This window comes from Carassius carassius, chromosome 10, assembly GCF_963082965.1.
Source record: "Carassius carassius chromosome 10, fCarCar2.1, whole genome shotgun sequence".
NCBI lineage: Eukaryota > Metazoa > Chordata > Actinopteri > Cypriniformes > Cyprinidae > Carassius > Carassius carassius.
In genome coordinates this window covers 34,941,023-34,963,227 of record NC_081764.1, presented here as the reverse complement: position 1 = coordinate 34,963,227, position 22,205 = coordinate 34,941,023, and the positions used below count along the sequence as shown (strand labels likewise).

At 37.3% G+C, this 22,205-nt stretch overlaps 1 protein-coding gene across 5 annotated transcripts in view; it reads right to left on the bottom strand.

Moving 5' to 3' along the window:
* Window positions 1–14,224: 14,224 nt before the first annotated feature.
* LOC132152217 (zinc finger E-box-binding homeobox 2-like) overlaps window positions 14,225–22,205 on the bottom strand; it is a 71,339-nt gene continuing 63,358 nt past the window's right edge. For 3 of the 5 annotated variants that reach the window (XM_059561025.1, XM_059561024.1, XM_059561028.1), the window contains 2 exons: window positions 21,677–21,857; window positions 14,225–15,930 (listed from right to left, as the gene is read on the bottom strand). In XM_059561025.1, coding sequence (XP_059417008.1) covers window positions 15,359–15,930; window positions 21,677–21,857 — 753 coding nt within the window. In that variant the 3' untranslated portion in view covers window positions 14,225–15,358. The remainder of the gene's footprint in view (window positions 15,931–21,676; window positions 21,858–22,205) is intronic. The other 2 variants (XM_059561027.1, XM_059561026.1) reach the window with 1 other exon arrangement.

Here is a 22,205-nt window from a genome sequence, read left to right as displayed (position 1 = left end):
CACAAGACAATAGAACGGGCCAGAAACGGGCTGCCGCAGCGCCTGCTATTGAGAGCAGAGAAAGTGCAGAACAAAGTGATCCGTGTGAAAGGCGAGTGGGAAGAAATAGACAGATTATCTTAATTATCATTCAGATGCAGCTCGCAGCAGCACCTGTGCATGAATAATAACATTTATCAGCGCTCGGAGATGTGCGAACATTCTTTAAATCACCCTCATTACCGCAGCGCTGAGAGATCAGCCCTGAATTATCAGTGTCTACACACAGATGAACGTACGGCACCTCCCTTTCTCCGAGGATGGGGCGTGCATCTGTAAAAGCCCTTACAGGACCCATACGGTGCCATGGTGGGCACAGGAAACAAAGAACTCAGGGGGGAGATGGCATGGCTTCACCCTGCATTAGCTCACAGACCTCAGTGAGCTCCCAGCACTCGGCTCCAATATTGTCTTGATGTAAAAAGCATTTGATGGGATAAGGGCCATGTGAATGACTGAGACTCCTTCCTGTCACACATGATCACTTCTGTTTAGCTGAGAACCTTGTCACCAGACACATGTTCATATTTACGAATTACCACACGTTAATGGAATGCTATGCAGCCAGACACGGGAAAATTAAAACGGTGCCACAAAAACATTTTATAAATGACTCGGATAAACGGAAAAGAAAAGCTGTAATAAACGATTGCAAAACTTGCAACACGGGCAAAAGCGTTGAAGCGAGGAGTTTTGCAACATACGACACCAGCTGAAATTTGGCTTTGTGTTTTCTTGCTCTCTTTGAAACAGCTGTTATATTTTTATATGGAACACATTAGTAAAATTTGCAAAGAATCTTCGTACAGTCAGGCTGCAGAAAAGCACCATATAATTAGTCCATACATCGTAGGTGTTACACAAGTCTCTCAAAGTTATATAATTGCTGACAAACAGACCCAAATGTAATTACTTTTCACTCATTATTTTCCTGTTTTAAGTAGTCATGCTTTTAAAACTGTTGCAGTGAGATATTGCAATGCTTTTTGTTCTTTTTGTAGCTGGAGAGTAAACCGTTGCATGCAAAAGAGTTGCATGAAGATCTCTATAAATAACAATAAATAACTTCGGGAGAGTAATTGGGGACAGATTTTCTTTTTTTTTTTTTTTTTTGAGCAAATTATTTCTTGAATAATGCTGAGAAGAGAGGCAATTTTTAATAACCATTCAAGGAGCTTGAAAGTGAGTGGGCTGCACCATTGAAACTCAGCTCAAAAGCATCTCTGCTGTCTTTCCTAAAATATCCTACACTTGAATAATTTGATAGTCACTCGGAATTAAAATGCCTCTTCCGAAAAAAAAAAAGAAGAACTAATTATGCGAGTGTTAATGTTCTTTATTCTCTAATAGTGTTTCAGTCCAGATACCACAGATGTTTAAATAAGAATCCATTTCCAAGTCCAGTGAGATTCTCCACATCTCCAGGATCTGGAGTTGGTCAGTTTCTGGTGGCCAGAGACTTCTCAAATCACATCATGGTGAATTGTAATGATTCCCCTTATGCCCACATCAGCAAACACGCTCTGTATGTTTGCAAAGGATCCTGATTTCACTTAGGACTCCTTCAGAGTTCAACACGGCGGTCACCTACATAAGTAGCCAGTCCAGAATGACACATGTCCTGAGCATCTAGATGATGCATAATGACACGACCCATCCCTGCTTTCCAAACCACACTGTGGGTGAAGAGGAGACCCTCATCCATCAAATGCGCAAAGACGCATCATTCATGAGGGGGACGGAGGTGAATAGTTTTAGAAGCATTGTAGGGCAAGGGTCTGGGGTTGAGGAGGGCACTCCATGGGAGGGCTTGAACAAAGACACAATTACAGAGGAACATCAGTCCAGCAAACACGCAGTAATGCAAGGAATTCACCCACTGCAATGCAGACACATAAGCATCTGGAGAAGCGAAACAGAGCTGTCAAAAGTTCAGCACTATAAGAGTCGCCTTTGTCCAAGCCATTACTCCTGGAGAAGAATGGACTCCTTTATCTGAAACAGACACTTCTGGTGGACAATTTAGACATGTAATTTCCTCCTGACAGTAGCCTAATTCTCTGAAGTTCAGACATCTGCATGGTGACTCAATCCACAATTAAAGGGTTTGCTTGCAAACCAAAGTACCAGAAGTGATTCCCAAGAGCACTAAACACAGGGGCTGAAACGTGAAGAGAAAACACAAATAGTGAAGATCCAAACTCTACATGCAATCGAAGATGCCAAAAGGAAACTTCAGATTTGATTCAACAGTGGAAATGGGTAAAGTGGTTGACTGGTAACCTAAAAGTAGAACCAAATCCCGAAGTAATTACCATAGCACTAAACTGCAAATTACGGTGTCTGATCCTGCAGTAAATTACATAATAATAAAAAGGACAAAAAATAAATAATCTAAACTCTACATTCTGTTAATTATGCGATAGCATAAGCTCAGCTTCAACAATGCAAATGAGTAAAGTGCTTGGCTTGTAACTCAAAGGGTGTAGGTTCAAACCCCAGAGGTGATTCTCATAAGCACTATTCCAACTCTAAAAAAATAAAAAAATAAAAACCTACATGATATAGTGGTAAATTTCAGTTCGGCTTCAACAATGGAAATGAGTAAAGTCTGGTAAACTAAAGGTTGCAGGTTCAAATCCAAGAAGTGATTCCCATGAGCACTAATCCACAGGGTACAGGGTGTGAACCTGTATTCAATTAATAAAATGTGAAGAGAAAACAGAAATAAAGAAAATGCATAGTCTACCTGTACATGCCATCAATGATACAAAAGCAAACTTCAGCTATGATTCAACAGTGTTTGACTGGTAACCTAATGGTTGTTGGATCAAATCCCATAAGTGATTCCCATGAGCACTAAACATAATCTTACAGAGCCTGATACCTGTAGTAAATCATATAAGAATAAAAAGTAAAGACACACACACAAAAAAAAGGTAATGACAATCCAAACTCTACATGATGTTAATAATGTGATAACAAACTTCATCTCGGCTTCAACAATGCAAATTAATAAAGTGTTTGTCTTGTAACTTAAAGGGTGTAGGTTCAAATCCCAGTATTGATTCCCATGAGCATTAAACCGCAGGATACAGGGGCTCAACCTGTATTTAATTATTTTGAAAATAAAATGTGAAGAGAAAACGTCAGCTTTGATTCAACTATGAAAATGGGTGTTTGACTGGTAACCTAAAGTTTGAAGGTTTAAATTTCAGATGCGATGCCCATGAGCACTAAATCTGCCTGCTGCACCACGATATAAATCTGTAGTGACTAACATGATATTAACAGATAGAATAAACAGGTTTTGATAATCCTGGAACAACATTTCTGTCATCCAATCAGATATTATGTTAGTTAATGCTTGGAATAAAATAATAGTTTTTTGTTTTTGTTGTTTTTGAAGGATGTTGATCCATTAACACACCCGACCTGACAATTTCTTTTTGAATAAAAAGGAAAGAATAACCAAATAATCATGCTTTTAGCCTCAGCTACAGTGCATTCAAACTCTACAGTAGATTATACCAGCTTATACCTATGACCTTGGCATTGCCTAAGCCATATTCTACTCCAGAAACACTCAAAAGCCCAGAAAGTGTTCATGCCATAAATTATGAAACAGCAAAATTAACTCCAGATCTCGTATATAAAGTGGCTCTGATAACAACGAGACCTGAATAAAGATTATTTTATCATTCTCCACATCTTGTCAAATCACGTTTGATAAAACTAATCATTTTCTCCACAACGTACTGATGTGATTTTATCGCTCTGGTCTTTAAATATGTAGATGACTAAATCAGTCTATCCTCACCTCCATCAATGTGTGTGTGTGTGTGTGTGTGTGTGTGTGTGTGTGTGTGTGTCGGTATAATATAAGCACTCAAAGACCTTTATAAAGGTAAATGAGACAATTTTATTCAGCGGTGTGCTTGAATCATTTATGGATCTCTAATAGCTCTTGAAAGTTCGCCGTGTGTCAACCGCTGAATGTAGTTCATTGACCTTCAGACAGCAGATTAAAGAGCGGCAGCTCGACACCCAGATCATTTCTTATGAATATTCGTAGGTCCTGCTAATATGTGAAATATTTGCTTTCACTCTCTCTCCTGTTTGATTTATATAAAATATTGCATCACGATAAATTATTCATATCAATTAGCTTTTCATCTTCCCAGATACAAACTCATGTGATCCTTTTTAACAACTGTTTATTTCGGCGTGTAACTGTGTTTCCGCAGCACTGGGTCTGCCTTGAGCCTTGGGGCAGATTTCTTTAATAAAAGCATCAGATCTTTGCATACCTTTCATTTACATATTAAAGGCGTGAGTGGCTCTTTAAGTGGATTCGGGCACCACAGTTTGAACGCTCTGTACTCTGACTGGAATTCTGAAGTCCCCAGCGTCTTCCCATCGGAGACAAGAGAGAATTTACAAATTAACAACATTTTTTTAAAGTATGTTATTCTCAGGGCTATTGAAATGACTTACTCTCCTCTGATACTTCACCATACATCTCCATCACCCAAAAACACTGAACCAAACAGTCAAAGTTCTGTATTTCCGAGAGCTTTTGATGGTTGTAAAATAGAACTGATTATGAGAATTTAATTCTACAGTGATTATCATGAAAAAATGTAATCTTTTTTTTTTTTGCTTTGTTGTATTATGACAATTAAGCACATTTCTCTTCAAGGTTTAACACTGAAATGCATTTTTTTGGTGTGCCTAATTTTTAAGAAATATAAGATTATAGGTGATTAAATAAAATCTACTGACAATCATATTTCAGCACTGAAGATGTTACGTGATAATGACATATTAATATTAGCAAACTGAATTCGGATTTGTCTTTCTTCTTCCATTGTATCTTTTTGCATAGTAACTGCAATCTATTTAACCATCTTAATCAATCTTTATAGTAAAGTGAAGTGATATACAGCCAAGTATGGTGACCCATACTCAGAATTTGTGCTCTGCATTTAACCCATCCAAAATGCACACACACAGCAGTGAACACACACACACACACACACACACACACACACTGTGAACACACACCCGGAGCAGTGGGCAGACATTTATGCTCAGCCCCCGGGGAGCAGTTGGGGGTTCGGTGCCTTGCTAAAAGTGCTCAAGGGCACCTCAGTTGTGGTATTGCCGGCCCAAGACTCAAACCCATAACCCTAGGGTTAGGAGTCAAACTCTCTAACTATTAGGCCACAACTTTACACTACAAAGACTGTTTCTGCTGATTCTCAAACACACTCAACAAAAATCAAGGCAGGCATCAGAATAAAGCGCCTGACACAGAATCAAACACTAAAACCTCAATACAGGTGCATCTCAATAAATTAGAATGTCGTGGAAAAGTTAATTTATTTCAGTAATTCAACTCAAATTGTGAAACTCGTTTAATAAATAAATCCAAAGCACACAGACTGAAGTAGTTTAAGTCTTTGGTTCTTTTAGTTGTGATGATTTTGGCTCTGTAAGGACTGGGTGAAGGAGTGGCAGGAAGCAGGTGCGAGATTAATGATATTTAATGAAGACAATGATACAGACAGTACTTGAGACACAAACAACACTGGGAGGAATGCACAGTCCAAGATGGTGGTGAGGAGTGATGAATCCGGAAGGCGGAGGTGAGTAGGCAGCAGGAGAGGGTGACACAGGAACTGCGGGGAAGCGAGCCGAAGTTAAGTGGTGTTGCTTGGAGGTGGGTTGCGTAGAGTGGACGGGGTTCCGGGGAGAGATGGACATCCAACGCAGAAACACACAAGAAAGCAAAGCATAGGTCATAAACATGAAACAACACTCTCATGAACACAAGACACTAGACAAGCCAATATATAGGGATGAGTAATGAGTGACAGCTGTTGCTGATGACGATTAACGGAGACGCCCACAAACTAATCAGTGCTGACGCGTAACACACAGACTTCACCCACATAGTGAAAAACCCAGAGATCACAGGCTCACATTTAACAAAATTATTTAATCTACTGAATGGATTCAGTGACCTCTGATAGAGAATATGGCTTGAGATATCGTAACTTTTGTTCTTATTAGATTTTACAATAGATTAATATGCATATCGTCACAGATGGGAAACAACCGAAGAACGCTCAGAAGTAATATTCCAAACAGATTAAGATGGATCAAAGAAAATAAAAATGAAAGGGCATTTTAATCTGCTCTAAACACTTTCTGAATCCATCTTCACGTCACAGGACATTAAATTCCCTCATCATCCTCAGCTGGCATGTGTCATGGGCCAGGCTTTACTTCGACAAGACAGGATGATCTTACGCTGGCAGTTTGTTGGTTTACGAGGGTCTTACAGATGTCAGACAGGTCATGGACTGTAATCATGAGACATGTAACACGGATCAGACATGCCCATTGGTCAGGTGCAGCGAAACATCATGTCCGGTCATGTCAGGTTTGCTCTAGCAGCACATGAGCAGATGAACTTCATAAAGACCCATATGGATTCAAGACTAGATCTGCCCTCTGGCCACAAGTGACCTGCCACCCATAAAAACACTGTGACTTTGACTGGTTGTCCCTCTGGGCATGAACATTTGAGTCACCAATGACCATCTCAAGGAGAAAGACTGAATAATGTTGAGATCAACAACAAATCATATTCGTTGTCATCAAATGTCCAGTCCAATCACATTTGACCTAACCCATTAAATCAGGTATAGAACATTACACAAGAAAGAAGATATTGTTTGTGTGTCATTTACAGGTTCAATGTTAACGCATAAAAATAAATAAATAAGGAAATAAAGGATATTTGTCAAGAACTTCACAAAAGATCACTAGAATTGGTTAGCTGGGACCAAAAAAAGTTCAGTCACTATCATTTACACTCACATGGTCATATAATCCATATACATGAATCACATTTGTCAAATGTAATATATATATATATATATATATATATATATATATATATATATATATATATATAATAGTAATAATCCATACAAATCAATGCTGCTTATATACAACACTGGAAAACACAATTTAGTGTGTTTTCAACAAGACTACGAAATAAACACAGTTTATGCATGAGTTTTAGAGAAATACCTGCATGTGTTTATGTCATCTGATCATTTGTCTTCATTTTCTGGATCATTTGTTGCAGATTGACATCTTCATCCTTTCTGTTTCCTTGTTGTTGTTCTTTGCTGCCAATGCATCAGCATGTCTTGCTTTATTTAGATTTTCCCTGACAGAGACTTTATTTAGAATTGAATACTAGCTTATATAATGTATACTGTATGCTACTTAAGAAAAAAAATAAAAAAAAATAAAATAAAATAGAGAAACAGCGGGCCGGCTTGTTTTAGAGAGCCGCATGCTACAAACACTGTCACATGACCTCACTACATTTGTCACATGATCTCAAGTTGCATGCTTAATTCAATGAGTATCATCAGTTATCATCTTGGAACTAAAACAGTTTGCATTTTAGAATCCACTTTGGATAAAATTATGTAAAAAAAAAAAAAAAATTCAGTCTGATCAAATAAAGAGTGAGCAAAAAAAATTATATATATATATATATATATATATATATATATATATATATATATATATATATATGAATAATTACTTAAATTTGATGGTCAATTGAATTCGTCCATTTTGAATTCAAAGTAGTTTACAATATTTTACAATTGATACATATTTAAAACAAATGGGGTTAAATGTGTGAATTAGGAGTGGCAGTGTTCTCTCACCCACATTTCCCATGATTCTCTCTATTAGTCTTGAGACGATTATAAAGGTGAGACACAAAGCTCTGAACCACCAATCGGAGTTCGTTCTCCAATAATAACCAATAAGCATCCTCATTCGGCAGCGATTCCTCCCAGGATTCAGATTTTGTCCGCTTGTAAAAGAACTCCAGGACCTGGTTGTATTTTTCCCGGTTGTTTTTCTTGTGGTAAGGATTCGTTTCTGCAGCGTGAGAGTTCTCGTGGGCTCTAGACTCAGCTTTTAATGAAGTAAAAACAACTCCCACACAAGTTCGCAAGTGTTTCTGAGCAAATTCTGAGATGATTACAAGTGAGCGAGCCGAGGGTGGTCTCTGGCTCCAAAGGAAAAGCTGCTGTTTTTTTTCCTCCTCACTTTTGTCTTGTTTATTTTTATTTTTATTTTTTCATGCTGTTTTAATCACCCTGCCTTCTTTCATAATCGATATGCGGCTTCTCGCTAAATCAGTGTTTGCACTAAAATGAAATAATTAAACGAGTCGACACCACACGAGTGCAAACAAACATTTCCAAAAGAAAACTGCCTGAAATGCGAAGGAAGTGAAACGACAGTCCTGGACTTAGTCCAGATCTGAAACATCACATTTCACAGGTCTTCAAAGACGGATGCCGTACAGGAGACGGTGAGTGAGGTCTGAAAGCGAGGCATTTGAAGTTGAGCTCACCAGGAGGCAAACGCAGAATCCGTCTGAGTCTTTTTAACATATCACAAATCTTTCAAAAGATTGCAGCAATTCCACAAAGAAAAAACAACATCAAAAAGATCATGGCATCCTGACCGCTTCCCCCCATGACACGACCGGCGGAGGCCTCATGTTGACTGATGCGTGGCTCTTGGGGTCGTTAATGTATTTGCAGGGTAATTACCAGGGCGAAATTTCAGCCTCGCCCTCAAAAATGACATGCAAATGAAGTACGCATAAAATTAGGCTGGTGAATAAGTGAGTAATTGAGCCTCCAAACCTTTTCTTTTGTGTGAGGACGTTTCACACTTTCTCAAAGCCTTTCTGCTGTTTCCTCTATAATGGATGGGTTTGAATCGGGTTCACTCTCGGCTCTTTGATCTGGTATTAAAGGATAAAGGAAAGTTGAATTTTTCTAGATTAAGGTTTCAAAGCAACAAAATGGCCAGGACCTTTTTCTCCTTCTTTTATTTCAATTGAGCGAGTCAAGAGTCTCTTTGCCTCTCAACAGCCGAACTTTATAACCAATCGGTAAAAAAAAAAAAAAAAGGAAATCTCTCCAAAGAGCCTGGAGGATAATTATGAGAAGGCTAATGACTCGACTAGACTTGTAGTTTCTGTTTCACACGAAAGACAGAGATGTGGAGGTTTGTTTGCATATGAGTCAAAGTGCGAACGCTGGCCGGATATCATTTGTGTTTTACGTTGAGCAGAAGAGACATGCGTTTTACAGAAAGTCGTGTGGCATCTGCATGTTTCTTTGATCAAACACTGACTCTGATGTCATGCAATTATTGAGAGATTTGAATATGAACATTCATATTTTACTTCAGCTATTGCGACGCTTTCCAAGTGAAACAATATTCCGTTGTGATTGTTCTGAAAAGGTGAAAGGTGGTTACAAAATGAGAGGGATTGATGACGTCAGCTGAAAAAGAAAGTAATTTTCAGATGTTAAGCAGAAATAATATGTACTAACGAATCATTTACAAGAGTGGGAACATGCATTAAGATCCCTCTCCCCTCTCCAACTACTTCTCCTCAAACTGTCCAATCCAAATTTTGGCCAAAATTATAATTAAAAAAAGAAAGCCACATTGTGTGTTTGTGGTGATTTGAACAGATCGTCTTTGATGCTTTGAATGTCTGTTGAATCAAATTAAGAAACTTAATATCTAATTGTGTTTATGATATTATCCAACACATTTTTTCCCTATACTCATGAACATAATTTTTTCATCGATTTAAAATTACTGTGATTTGATTGCCTTTTCATGATTAAAACTGTATAATTTTATTAGTATTCAGCTGCACAGTGAAAGCTCAGTAAAGTCTCTGTCTAAAAACTGTATAAACACTCTTTTAAACAGAGTGATAAATTAAATGAATGTACTCACAAATTGTTTTCTCTCCCTATTTTTTTTTTTCTTGGATCCTTTATTTTGTATGCAATATTAAGACATGTAATTAACATGAAGAGCATTAAAGGGGCTCTTAACTATAATTTGCAGTTCATGAACTGTTTTTAAAAATTACACTTTATTTAATTAACTTCTGTCATTAGGCATAATCCCCAACGGCTGTGTGTGAATGCTTGCTTTAAAAAAATGACATATAGAAGGAAAAATGAAAAAAAAGGCATAGGTTTCCATGTCTCTAAAACAGGTCTGATCGCGTTCAGCTTTGCATTTTGGGACTGGACCGTGCAATTATCCACCTGCGAGGGGCAATGGTGGTGAGTCTATTATAAACAGCCTGCTCATAACACACACTTGTTTATGCCAACCCGTCGAGTAAACTGGCAGCAATCGGCCTATAAACGCTGAACAAGTTAAAGAGTAAGTATGAGGATTTTAAGTCTAAATTACTGACTGTTAAACTGCTGCATATTTATGTTGACAGAGTCACATGACTGTGTCAGATACATTACCACACTGTGGTACGGTGTCCATCAGGGTTCTGTCCTGGGCCCAAGTGAGTTTCACTGCTTTGACTGTTTGTCACTGTATGTGAACACGTTATGAAAGGGGGATCTATGTCAGGATAACTGACCGCTAATCTAAACAGATATGATTATAACCCCTGCGACAGGCCACCATGCAAGCACAATTCCACTCCCCTGGAAATGCGTAATGAAGGATGTTCCTGGTCCCCAGCTGAGACCCTGCAGTCAGAGCCATGATCAGGCATCTAATCAGCACTCCGCTACACACACACACACACACACACACACACACACACACATACACAACCTGCTGCCAGCCGATCAAATCTGTGTTTCTGCATATCAAAGGCTCCATAAAATGTGCTGGCAAAACCTATAATTACCTTTCTCCTCTTTTAAACGAATAGTCCAGATAGGCTGTTATTGTAGGTATGTATGTGTGCGTTCACGGCAAATGTAAATGTGTGTGTGTGCACATTAGTGTATTCAGCAATGAATAAAGGTTAAAAGGTAACTACCGACATGGTCAAAGTTCATGGAAACATCTCAATACCTTCTGAAATACTAATTATTAAACAAAAAATATAAATAAAATAAGAGAAAACTATTAATTTAATACAAATATTACATTAATTGACCTATTTTTTTATATTATGGATTAACCCACTGCTAGTCTTGGGTTTCTATGATTTGTGTTCTGTGTGTTTCTCTCTGAACAGAGCAGCTGTTGGCCTCTCGCTGCTCATCTGACTGTCTGACTGACTGTACGACATTGAACCGTCTCTCTGTGTGAGTGCCAGGCCCTACACACACACACACACACACACACACACACACACACACACACACACATACACACACACACACACACACAAGATTGTTCAGGCAGCATATGGGAGACATGAATAATTGAGTTAGGTCAAAAGTCTGAGTCAAGTAAAACTTGAGAATAATTCAGAAATAATGTGTGTTAGAATTATTTTTTAGAACATATGAATCTTGTTAAATTTGGTGCAAAACATATTTATTATTTAATCATTTTCTATAATGGTATACAATATTATATATAATAAAACATTTTATAATATAATATTTGTAAAATATACAATATTTGTTTTAATGTCCAAATAACAGTAAAGTCATGAAAACTATGAAAATAAACTATATAAAAGTGTATGTACATGTTTATTTTATTTTCAGTTTAAATGTACTATATATGATTCAAATATTATTCAGTGTTAAAGTTCCTCTCTAAAATATTTGTGATTTTAGAACTTCTCTAAAATGGAGAAAATACTCATGACCTAATTTGTTTATTAATAATTTAATTTGGTTAAATTCAGTATAGTTTCATTAACTTTAAAAGGTTTTAATACATTGGCTTTTATGAGCATAGTTTGGCACAATTTCTTTACAGCAGTTATTAATCAAGATTAACAATCATACTTGTAAATACTTATAAAAATTTACTAACACTGTATAAAAAGTGTAAAAATCTACTTTGAACAAATATTAACAATACTTTTGAAATGAACATTAGCCTAGATTAATAAATGCTGTAAAAATGGTCTTTCATTGTTAGTTCATGATACCTAATGCATTTTGTTAACACATTTAACCTTGATTTTAAAGCGCTTCCATACATGTAATATATTTTAAATATAATATATACAAAATGAAAAACAACATTTATTGTTATTAACTTGAATTTGAATATTTTCATGGAATCATAAAGATTTTTAGCATAATTATCATGCAAAGAAAAACTCATATTATTAATTTCTGATTTTTGAATTTTTTTTAAAGAAATCATTCTGATAAGATGACAACGTTATGCTGTCTATATGTGTGTACACTAAGGCTGTGCTGCGTACAGACCAGTGTTCAGTGTGTGTATGTGTGCTGTTATATTATCTTGCTTTTGCATTGGAAGATTTAAGCTGTGCAGGAGAAAGATGTTTCAGAGCCAACAGCAATATGAGCTCATGAGAGAGAGAGAGAGAGAGAGAGAGAGAGAGACAGAGAGAGAGAGAGAGAGAGAGAGAGAGAGAGCTGGCTGCCTCTCAGTGCTCCGTACAGTGTTGAAAGAGCAGCAGTGAATCATCATAGAGCAGAAACATACCAACACACTCGCCAAAACACACACACACACGTACTGTAAGAACAGCAGAGTGGCCGTGTGACTGCTCAGAGTCGTTTAAATGATTCACAGAATTATTAAGGCCTTTCATTTGTAATATTTATTATCCCTGTAATTCACCTTCTCATCAGACATTTTGAACTCATGTTGTCATTAGAAAGTAACACAATGGCATGTAAAGTCACATAAAAAATATAGGTGAAGGTTGTCAGAGCTGATAGCCCTGTGGGAAGCAATGAGTTGAATCTTAACTAATCTAAATAAAAGCAAAAATGCCCAAATAAATTGTGGGTTAATGTCAAAGGTCATCTGTCATGGTGGATTGGGTGTAACTTCACTCCCTGAATGGTTACAACTTCTAATTAAGTTAAAGCCACTGAAGTGGACGTCATTGAGCAGAGGTTGTGTGTTGATGTGTGTCACACTGCTGCTTCGTCATCATCAATTAAGAGACAATAAACACGTGAAAAATAACAGCGAAAAGCTGAAAACAACAGAAACACACATCCTTCCAAAATAAATTAATAATAAAATAATAATAATAATAATAAAAATGTTAACATTGGAAAGCTGGAAAGGAACTGGCTGGCAACACTGACTGCTGGGATATGGCTCTTTTTCTATCTTTCATTCTTTCTTAATTATGATGAACAAATGACAATGATATCTGAAACACACTATAGCTGCCAAATATGTCACAGTGAACTATAACCTAAGGCTCAAAACTCATTTTTTATCCTAATTGCTGTTACAATTCTGCAGCAGATATATATATATATATATATATATATATATATATATATATATATATATATATATATATCTGCCTGCTGTATGTACCATGTATGTATGTATATATATGTGTGTGTGTGTGTGTGTGTGAAAGATATTCACTGGACTAAACTGTTACAGTTCTTCTCTATGTATATCTAATTTTAGCATAAATATATATATATATATATATTCTTATATTATTATAGTTTTATATTATTATATTATATTATTATAGTCTATTATAGTTCTTAGTATTTTTATTATTTATAACCACAGTTTAAATTCTGCTATAATTGTTCTCTCGTTATGCCAAAGTTGAATAGATGAACTGAATAGATGAAAGACATCGTAATGTATTTCTTCAGTAGACATTTTATTCCTCTATTTTTATTATTTTTTTTTTTTTGTAATTTGCAAACTCAATTGATCAGGTGAGCAGCGAGATGTGGATGGTTGGGCATCTCCAGTGTGTGTGTGTGTGTGTGTGTGTGAGAGAGAGAGCATTTGATCTGTGCTTTCATATGCATACGCTGTAGAAACTCAAGACACTTTAAGCTGTCTCTCTGTCTGTCTGTCTGTGTGTCTCGCTCTGGCTTTGTTCGACAGGTTCTCTGCTCTTTATTTGAAGAGTTCATTGAAAACCTGCTCGGCCTTCATCGGCTGTGAAGTGGCAGGAATATCTAATGACGGAGGCTGAGAATCACCTTTGAAAGGTGAGATTTCCACCGCTCTCATAGAGTCAAAGCCAGAACTGAAGCGGCGAGTGTCCTCTAAAACAAAAACACATGAATATATGGACGACGCATGATAATTCACTCCACACACACACTCACATTCACACGCCTTCTGGAAGAGTTCTTTAATTTGGCTACTTTTATTTGAGCATGGTCATTTCCAAGAGAAATTACAAATTAAAAAGTCCATAATACTCTTACAAAGACATTTCAGGAAAGATCTGTGTGTTCTCAGTCATAATATTATCATACATTGAATTTCAACTGTCCCTGTTCCACTTCAACAAAAGACATGAAAGTGGATCTCTTTTCAGTTTTTTTTCTTCTTTCAGTTGAAAATACAGTGTTTTCACAATATTGTATCAAAAGTTCCCAAATTTTGGAATTTCCAGTAAATGGAAAGTAAAAGAACAAAAACAATGAACTTAAATCGGAAATTTGCATTTCACAATTAATGTCTCAAAACACAATAAATGCTCTCATCAACTCCAGGTTCCATTTTACTAAAATAGATCTATTTATTGAAGAACTATAATACTGTACTGTACAGTATGAAATAAATAAAATCAGGAGATACAAAATGGGCCACATAAATAAGATGTTATTTAAACCTACAAATAAAAGGATGCAATTCTGTCATTGCAAAACGGTTTGGTGTAATACTGAGAACAAAATTGCACAAACGTCGTTGTAAACTAAAGAGCTGTTGTGCTAACAGAGAGAACGTGCTGATCGGAGAGAGACAGCTCTATCCTCTTCTACTGAACAGGGTTGGCACTTTAGAAACGCGCTGATTAACAGGTTTGCATATAAGGCAACAACCGTCCAAAGGCTTAGTCCATCCGTCTGTCCCGGTCGAACGGTCGTCCTCTCTCCAAACAGTCTCTTTAAGACTCGAAATCATCAACGCAAACGAAATACTGTTACGGTCCTTCACATGAATTCGGCCTAAAAGAGTGTGTGGCGAGGGCAGAAAAAACACATTAAATACTGATCCCCTGCACCCCTCTTTAACACTGTATAAATATACATCAGTAAATAATTTCATTATTCTCATAGTGATTATAGAAGCAGAGTGCAATTTTTGTACAAGTTACTAGTTTGTGCTATAAATACTATGGAACACGTGATTTTAGGATGGTAGCACCACACATACTTTAGGCCTTAATACTGTACAATTTTTAAAACTTCATTTATTTTAGTTTCCTTTTTTGTTCTTGTGTTTGCATAATGCAGCTGCGCGGCTACACCGCGTCCTCCACGCCGTCCTCGTGATCCGATTTGGATTCGGTTTTGCCGTCCAAGGAGCTGTCGTCCATCGAGTGCTCGCCGTTTTCCTCCTCGTCCCTCATGGTGTCTCCGTCAGTGTCTATGCTTTTGTTTTCGCTCTCCTCCTCCTCCTCCTCGAACTCTTCATCTCGCCGGCCCATCTTCCCGAAGTCTCCTTCCACCTCCTTGAGTCGCTCCCGAATGCTCCCGTTCAGGCCGTCCCTCAGGATAGGCTCTGGTGTACGCTCGGGGTATCCGGGCGGAGCGATGCCCTGCAGGTACGCCCGGTTCAACAGCAGCTCCGTGGGCTCCAGGTGACCCTTCTCTCGGGCTTCTCGCTCGGCCGCCTCGCGCTCCTCCGCCTCTCTCTTGCAGTACGAGTATCTGTGGTTCATGTGCTGCGAGTACGAGCCCGAGTGCGAGAAGCGCTTGCCACATTTGTCACACTGATACGGCTTCTCTCCGGAGTGCAGTCGGCTGTGTTCAATCAGATGATGCTTGTGTTTAAACGCTTTCTTGCAGATCTGACACTGGTGCGGGCGTTTACCTGCGGAAACACACAACGACAGGACGCACGCGGTGAGCGAGCGGATATGCACTTCTCACAAACACACAGCAGATCAAAATAAACACCAAATAAAAGGTTTCCGATGAAAACAAGCCAAAATAACCCAGTGTTATGAATGTTTGCCTTCTCTGGTTGCAGTTCTGCTTGACGCACCGCCGTCTCGTTTGTGTATTTACTCTGTAACATTCCCTCACAGAAGTGAAGCGTGAAGCGGTGAGGCAGCGCAGGGCCCAAGCGCTACAACATTGCAACATAAATAAACCAGCGCAAACCAAACAAACACAAAGAGCGCAGGAACAAACACATAGAGTGAAATGTGCTGGCGGATTCCTGCTGCGTAACTCTTTTTCTGTCGTTTGGAGACAGAGACGCTGTTTGTGTGCTGCATGACATGTTACCACCTGACGTCACGAGAAAAGACCCGGGGCGACAAGAGCTGAAAGAGAGCAATGGATGGCATGAATGAAAGAGTGAAGGAGCGAGGGGAGACACTGCGGTCAGAATCTAACAGGTGCTCGAGTCCAAAAAAAAGAAAAGAAATAAAGCCACTGAAAGTGATAGAAATGCCCCAGATATTTAATTGCTGGGGTTTTATGTAATATTTGATTTATTTCATCATGCTCTTTTCTAGGCCAGTCAAGCGTCTCTGCAGACGCTGTGGTGACCTGTAGCTGTCAGATATCTGTATTCACGCTCTCAGGGGTGACTGATGTTCAATATGCACATAATACAAAGTGATTTTTCAAGATTCTGAGCTGTATAATTGAACAGGATGACCGTCCTATAATGCAAAATTTATTCTAGAATAATGTTTATGTGCTATAATATTTGTGGATCACTTTTGCATTTTAAGATTTTTTTATTAGGGCCCGAGCACTGCAGTGCTTCGTCTTCTTCTTCTTCTCCGAAATGAATCGCATTTTTGAGGGCCTAAACATGCTCCAAAACTCACGAAACTTTGCACACGCATCAGGACTGGCGAAAATTTACATCTGGTATAGGTTTCAGAAGTGGGTGTGGCAAAATGGCTCGATAACGCCACCTGTTATATTTCAACGGAGTGCGCCTCGAGCTACGTTTCACATACATGCATGAAAATCGGTACACACGTGCAACACACCATTACCTACAAAAAAAGTCTCTTGGTACAAGATCCAAAACCCAACAGGAAGTAAGTTATTTTGAATTTCCTGTATGATTTTTGTGCAGTTTTTGCCATTTCCATGCCTCGTACTTTGACAAACTCCTCCTACAGTTTTAATCGGATTGTCTTCAAATTTAGTGAGGGTCAACATAACACCTTTGTGATGTTAAATTGTGAAGGTTTTGAGTTTTCATCAATTGGTGTGTCCCTGGCGGCCTGACAAAGTTTGTTGTTTTGCCATGAAACAGGAAGTTGCTGTAACTCAGGCAAGCCATGTCCGATCTTCCCCAAACTTCACACGTGTGATGGGTGTTCTGTCCTGAACAAACACTCATGACCAAATTCAGTTATAGTCATAGCGCCACCTGCTGGTAACAGGAAGTTACATGATTAACACTCTTATGGATTTCTAGGAACATATTAAAAAGTGTCAACAAGTGTTAAATAAGCTGGCATCATGCTAGATACATACTAATACATGCTAGCAACACTTAGCTAAGTGCTAAAGCATGCTACTAATGTAGTGAAAAAAGATGTTGCTGTAACTCAGGCAAGCAATGTCCGATCTGGCCCAAATTGAACAAGTTTGATAAGAGTCCTGTCCTGAACACATCAACATGTCCGTATTCGATTATAGTGCCACCTGCTGGCAACAGGAAGTGGCATGTTTAACACTGTTATGGACTCCTTGCAAAATAATAAAAAGCATCAACAAGTGTTAAATAGGCTGGCAACATTCTAGAAGCATACTAAAACATGCTAGCAACACTTAGCTAAGTGCTAAAGCATGCTACTAAGTCAGTGAAAAAGGAAGTTGCTGTAATTCAGGCAAGCAATGTCGGATCTTCCCCAAACTTCACACGTTTGACAAGGGTCCTGTCCTAAACAAATCAACATGCCCATATTCGGTTATGGTCACAGCGCCACCTGCTGGCAACAGGAAGTGTCGTGTTTAACACTTTTATGCACTATTTGCAACACAGTAAAATATGCCATTGTGTGCTAATCATGCTAGAAATATTTTCAAACATTCTAGCAACACTTAGTATGTGCTAAATGATGCTATTAATACTATGAAACAGGAAGTTGTTGTAACTCATGCATACAATTCCCAATCTGACCCAAACATCACATGTTTTATAAGAGTTCTGGCCTGAACACAACTAAAGGCCAATATTCAATTATAAGTATAGCGCCGCCTGCTGGCAACATGAAATGACTTATTTTATACTAACTTAAACATGAGATGTCTGATCTGCCCGAAACTTTGCATGTTTGGTAAGAGTTCGGGCCTGAAAACATTTACATGTCGATATTCAGTTATAATCATAGCGCCACCTGTTGGAAGCAGGAAATGTGGCACAAATATTTACTATTTTCTAAGCATATGGCCCAACGTTCACTGTTCCTCCTATGGGCACCGGTTGGTGGAGAGGGAGAGCCCGGGTGCGAGGGCCCTTTCATCGCTGCTTGCAGCTTTAATTTATTAATATTATAAATTGATTCACAGTTGACATGGAGCATGCTCTGTATTTTTTTTTTTTTATTCATTTAATTTTTGCCCCTGAAAATCCAATGAAAATCAACTGTAGAGGGTAAATATAGCCCTTCATAAAAACGTTAAATTCTATGCAGTACATTAACATTTAGATATGAATGTGCATGTTGTGAACTAGTTGTAGGAGATATATTGAATATCTGTGATGATTTTGAAGGCAATATAAAATTACACAAAACTGTGTTCATTCTAATGCACTTCATATTTGACGATTATCTTTCTTTAAACATATGAAATATGCATTATTTATCTGAATTGCACTTAATTTAAATGAACTGATTCAAAACAATCTTGTAGCATTTTTCATAATAAATATATTTAAATAAATATAAATAATTTATTTAAAAGACGATGCCATAGTGCATTGTATTACTTAGTGATGCACCGAAATGAAAATTCTGCGCCGAAACCGAAACCGAAAATTTAGGATGCACTAGGCCGAAAACCGAAACTGAAGCCGGCTTCTTTTAAAAACGTATATATATATTGCTTGGATTTAATGCATCTGAATTGAAAAATCACAATATAATAATCAAACTTTTATTAACAGTTACATAGCAAAACATAAAATATTTTTTACAATAAATATAAATAATAATTATTCTTCAAGTTTTATGTTCCATCAAATAAAATAGTTTTTTAAAAATTGTGCAAAAAAATCCACAATTTTGGAGATTTTTGCAGAACAAATGCTACATATTGCAACTTTGGTGTCCTCTCGTATAGGGCTGTCACTTTTGTGAAAAAAAAATCCTGTTCGATTTTTGAGACATAGGCAAAGTGTTCAATGAATCATTTAATTGCCTATATTATTATTAATTGCCTATAAATTGCCTATATTTGGCGTTGATCCGTTTTTCAATGCCAAATATAGGCAAATCCACCGACAACTAAACAGGCATTAGGGCGAACGTAAAGAGGGCGCTTGAGACGCGCACAAGTCAGCAATGTGGACTGCCATAACATCAATGAAAAACATTACTGAAGGCTACATTGATATTATGCACTAATAGGCTCTGTGTGTGTGTGTGTGTGTGTGTGTGTCAGAACCTGCAGTTGCTGTGTGACGCGCGTTCGCTGCGAGCGTATAGTGACGAGCTGGACGCGCTCCGAGAGAAGGCCGTTAAAATCGATTCCCTGTTTACGTTTTCAAAACTTGTGTTGGTTGGTCCGATCGATTGTGCAGCTTTTGTGACAAGCTTTTTTTTATTGTGACAGCCCTTTGACATGCTTAATCTTTGATAGGCGGACACGTGATAACAGCTCGACCGTGAGTGAAACCTAAGCGCTTGCTCACGAATGGGAGGTGCGGGTGACATTCATTTTCGCTTTACGTTTTCGGCTGTTTTTTTTATTTCGGCCCGAAACCGATAATGCCATTTCGGCCGAAAATTTCCGGCGGCCGAAATTTCGGTGCACCCCTAGTATTACTACAGATTTTTATAGAGTCGTATAGAAATTAAAGTGAAAAAATTTAATTAAAACATTTTTCATAAAAATACTGCTTGCATTAAAAATTTCAACTATACTTTTAGGTTAATACAATTTATTTAGTTTTTTTTTTGGATTGGAAAACAAAAACTTAAATATCAGAATGCATATCGAATATCATCAAAAGGTAGAAAAATATTGAGATATAATTGTTTATGTTGTATAGTCTGAAATTACACTGATATGCTAAATCAGTCCTAATCTCAACTTTTACTGACACATGTAACTGGCCAAGAGCTGACCGCAAACAGCCCAGGAATGCTCCACCGTAATACACGATCACCCACTCGCAGAGAGAGAGAGGGAGAGAGAGAGAGAGAGAGAGAGAGAGAGAGACAGAGGGAAATAAAATAGATGTATTCACGTCAGTGGATTCATTCCCATGTCCTTTCAGACTGACTGTAAACGGTGATGCAATCAAGAGAAAGAAATTGTGTGTATGTGTATGTGTGTGTGTGTGCATGAGTGCAGTTACTCTCCTCCTTTAATTCACTTTGATTTTACTATTTTATTAACACTGGCTGGTCTCTGGAATAGAATGTGGCCTTAACTCCATGTCTACAGCAGGCATGAGTTGCGCATCACAATGTATCTGTCTAGAGTTGCTTTCAGGGATTGATCAGTATTAAAGAACATATGACACGTTATCGGTCAAATCTAGTGTACACATTGTAAGGCTACATTTACACCGAAAGTGTCCAATTCTGATTTAGGCAACACATTTCACAATTTTTATCATATTTTATTTCAAAATGAAATTAGAAGAACTTCTCTTTATTTGCAATTCTCTATATATCTGTATTGTTACTGTTCAAAGCTGTGATTCTGACAATTTTATATCTAATATAAATCAAAATACAAGTATAAGTTTAAGCATATTGCTGCATCTCTGTGAAATAATTAACATAGTGAATACATGATATTAATTTCATCGGTAAATCATGCATGCAGTTATGACAACTATTAAGTTTCACTGACATAAAAAATATTATGTATATATATATATATATAAACACATTTACATCCTAAAGATTTCAAATTGAAGTAATTTAGCAAAAATATTGCTAATTTATTTATTCACATTTTAAATGTAATCTTCCCTGTTCATACAGTCATCCAAAATCAAGTCTGTAAATAAATAAATAAATAAATGTGTGCTGTGGATGTAGCCTCTACTAACATCGTAAAAGGTTCACTCCAAGACAATTCCAGAGACTATTCAGTCCAGCCTTTTGTTTGTTTGTTTGTTTGTTTGTTTTTCTAACTGCTTAATTTTGTTTAAATATTTTCTTATTTTAGTGCAATGTCAGTGTCATGTTTTTGCCATATTAATTACATTTACAAATCCTCTCACTGACTGTCAACAGGAGAGAAACATGTTGGTTTTTACTTTAAAAAAGAAAAGAAAAATGCAAACATGATTAAGGTAGTGGAAATAGACAGAGCGAAAGAAATAAAGGAAAAAGCAGCGTGAATATTCTGGAGTTAGACAGACAGTTATTAAATGATGGTGTCTAGAACAGTATATATACCTGTGTGTTCATATTTGTGTCTGAGGAGGGAACTGCTCTTCTGGAATGTTTTGTCGCAAAGGTCACACGCGTACATACCACTTTCTGTTTTCTTAATCTTCTTCCTGGACAGACAGGCCTCGGGGTCGGCCATATCATCTAGACTGCTCAGATAATCTGCCGGCCCGTCGAGAAGCTCGCTCTGGAAAGAGACGGCGATTGTTAGCTCCTTGAGCTTTATATCATTTCTATTGTCATCACACAAAGTGGTTCACTCTACAGTCCAACAATAATAAAAATAACACATAACAAATCAATAAGCATTAGAATAAAACAAACATTATATATACATGGTAGTGTCAGAATCAATTACTTTTACAATTTTACTTTATACAATTATAATAATTTACTATTTAAAATATAATATAATATAATATAAAAATAAAAACATGATTTAATGATATAATGTATTAATATTGTAATGATTATTTATAAATAAATCTGTTCATAATAAACTGTAATAAAAATTATACACCCAGATAAAATAATC